The sequence below is a fragment of the Myotis davidii genome, unplaced genomic scaffold (genome assembly GCF_000327345.1).
Source record: "Myotis davidii unplaced genomic scaffold, ASM32734v1 scaffold1203, whole genome shotgun sequence".
In the NCBI taxonomy this organism is placed as follows: Eukaryota; Metazoa; Chordata; class Mammalia; order Chiroptera; family Vespertilionidae; genus Myotis; species Myotis davidii.
This window is the reverse complement of record NW_006294353.1, coordinates 49,635-52,564: the sequence shown is the minus strand read 5'-3', so window position 1 is coordinate 52,564 and position 2,930 is coordinate 49,635. Positions and strand designations below refer to the sequence as shown.

The 2,930-nt window shown below is 53.9% G+C and overlaps 1 protein-coding gene across 1 annotated transcript in view; it reads left to right on the top strand.

Moving 5' to 3' along the window:
- The first annotated feature begins 1,629 nt into the window (after positions 1-1,629).
- GTPBP3 (GTP binding protein 3 (mitochondrial)) overlaps positions 1,630-2,930 on the top strand; it is a 4,167-nt gene continuing 2,866 nt past the window's right edge. Inside the window, exons 1-2 of the mRNA XM_006768455.2 lie at positions 1,630-2,384; positions 2,712-2,921. Coding sequence (XP_006768518.1) covers positions 2,332-2,384; positions 2,712-2,921 — 263 coding nt within the window. The 5' untranslated portion in view covers positions 1,630-2,331. The remainder of the gene's footprint in view (positions 2,385-2,711; positions 2,922-2,930) is intronic.

The following is a 2,930-nucleotide window of genomic DNA, read 5'->3' as shown; positions in this document are numbered from 1 at the left end:
GTCTCAGCCCTCAGCCCTGCCCTAGAACACTGCCCAGGACGTCCTTCACCCCCTCTTCCTTCAGTCCACGCGTGCATCCATCAGGATGTAACCCTCTCGGGAAGGACTGGATCGAGTTGGCAGCTTAGCAAATAAAAACACAGTCCTCCCAGTTAGTTAGATATGTTTTCCTAAAAAATAAAAGGCCTTTCAAAGTGAGAAGCAAAAAGCATTTATTTGAGATCAAAGAATAGCTCATTTATTTGAGATCAATAAGAATAGCTATTTGGGATGGGCTGATTAGGGCAGAAGTCCAGACAGTGTTGCAATTAGGAGACGAAGGCAATGGGTATTGATGAGAAAGAGAAGGCGAACAATTACATCGACAGCAGGAAGGCGTTTCTATTGGTGCCCATAACTGTGATGTTAACTCTAAACAATGTTTTAAAATTGCAGTCCGGTAGTCATAATACCTTCCTTATCTTTGCAAATAGTTCTTCAGAAAATACGTTTGCTTAGACCCAGTCCAAAGATTGTTTTGCCCTGTTTTAACATCCCAAAGGTTTGAGGCATAAGACATGCGAAGCAGTTCCTTTGGGATGGCGGCTTCTGCTCCATTTTATTTATTTTTCTCTCTTTAAAAAAAAATTTTTTTTTATTGATTTCAGAGAGGAAGAGAAAGGGAGAGAAACATCAATGATAAGAGAGAATCAATCATCCATCAGCCATCTCCTGTCTCCTGCACGCCCCAATGGGAATCCAACCTGCACCCCGGGGATCAAACCGCGACCTCCTGGTTCATAAGTTAACACTCAGCCGCTGAGCAACACCAGCCGGGCTTTTTGTCTTTTTGTTTGTTTGTTTTAGTTTAAATTATTTTTTAAATTTTTGTTTGTTTTCTTTCTTTTTTTCTGCTCCATTTTAAAGTGACTCCGTTTATATTAGTGTTTGTTTTTTTTAATTGATGAGAGAGAGAGGAAGGAACATCCATTTGCTGTTCCACTCGTTTATGCATTCATTGGTGGCTTCTTGTATATGCCCTGACCAGGGATAAAACCCACAACCTTGGACTAGGGGGGCAAGGCTCCAACCAACTGGGTTACCAGGCCAGAGCAGTTTATATTACTTTTTACAAATGTGAGTTTCAGATAAACGAATAGATCTTTAGTAGGTCCCAGACATTACATGGGACACAGCATTATTCATTGTTTATCTGGAATTCACATTTAACTGGGCGTCCTGTATTGTGTCTGGCACCCAGACTCCTGCCCATCCTGAGTTGCCTCCTCCCTTAGAGAGACCCCAGCGAGGGCAGGTACCCATTCTGGTTCTCAGGATGCACACAGTAGACGCTTGATGTATACTTGTGACAGATGGCGCAGCTCAGAGACAGCGAGTGCATTGTTAGTCCCTTTTCTACAAAGTTAAAAGCTGAGCAGGGCGGGGCGTGGGAGAAAAGAGAACTCTAGCCTTTCCGATCGATTCTTTCCCAAATGCAGGTGCTCTGCCCGCCCGCTCCATCCAAGAACCGAAGAATTGGCCATGAGAAAGCGTCCCCGAGACCCCGCCCAGCCAGTGCCAGGAATTCCACCGTCAGCTCTTCCTTCTGCTACGATCCCACGTTTCTCCTAAGTTAACCTGAAAGTAATCGCGAGACTCACGTTTCTGGCTTTCGATGGGGGAGGAGGGGGCGCGGGTCTCGAGGCAGACGACATTCAGCTCCGCAGGAGCAGGCCGGGGCCAGGGGGAGAGAGGGCTGTGCTGGGGGTTCCGGGAGGCGGCCTTGGAGCCAGGCCCCGAGGATGAATTTGGCAATTGAGGAAGGACATTGGAGGCCGGGGAGCGGCGGGAGACAAAGCTGGGAAGGGATGCAAACCTGGGAGCCCTGGGAAAACAAGTGGACATCTTCCCAGAGGATTTGCCCAGCGCCGGGACTGTCCCCCTGGGCCTCTGAAATGCTCTTGCTTCACCTAATGCTACGGAGTAGCTCGAGAGAGAAACGGGACTCGAACTCTCACCTCTGTCATTCCTACCGCTCAGCGCCCGCGTTCCTACCACCCCTCCTTTCTGGCATTTCGGATGCCCGCAGCTCTAGGATCTTAAAAATTCCGTCTAGTGTTGCCAGGGGAAACGATTTCGCTGCAACCCCAAGTGCAGGCCCTGCCTCTTTCACAGGCACCAGCCAATAGAAACGCAGATCTTCAGTGGGTTGGCCGGTCCGTCTTTTGAGGGGCCCAATGGCAGCCGCGAATCCTCGAGCACTTGACCATCCAGCTGCGGAGTGGGCGGGGCCTCCCGTCCGGACTCGCAACCTCTGGGCTGGGCCGGCGGGCCGGTCGCTGCTGGAAATCCATGTGGCGGGGGCTCTGGACGCTGGTAGCCCGGGCGGCACGTGGGCCTGGCAGGTGGGATGGCCGGGGAAGGGGTGTGTCAGCGGGGGGCGTTGCTTGGGCTACAAGTCCTCTCCGTGGGGCTTGGGGGCGCTCAGTTCCCTGCGGCAGAGCCGAGCTTTCGAGTTCTTCCAAGCCCCCATCTACTCCGCCCCCTGCCGCAGTCCCCCGGCCTCAGGGTCCTCAATCCGATCACCCTCTGACCCCAGGCCCTCCGGTCTCCACCCCCCAAGCCGCAGAAGCTGCTTGCACTTGGGGCATTTCTCCACCGTCGAACCCTCGATCTACCTGCCTGCTCTGCGGCAGAGCCTCCACGATGCACTCTCTCCTCTCCTGTCCCAGACCGTGCGCGCGCCAGGGCAGCGGCGCCCCGGCTCCTGGGTCCGGGGCCACCATCTTCGCGCTGAGCTCTGGCCAAGGCCGCTGTGGCATCGCCGTGATCCGGACCAGCGGTCCTGCCAGCGGGCACGCCCTCCGCAGCCTGACTGCACCCCGGGAGCTGCCCCGCGCCCGCAGCGCCAGCCTGCGCCTGCTCACCGACCCCCGCCCCAGGGAGCCGCT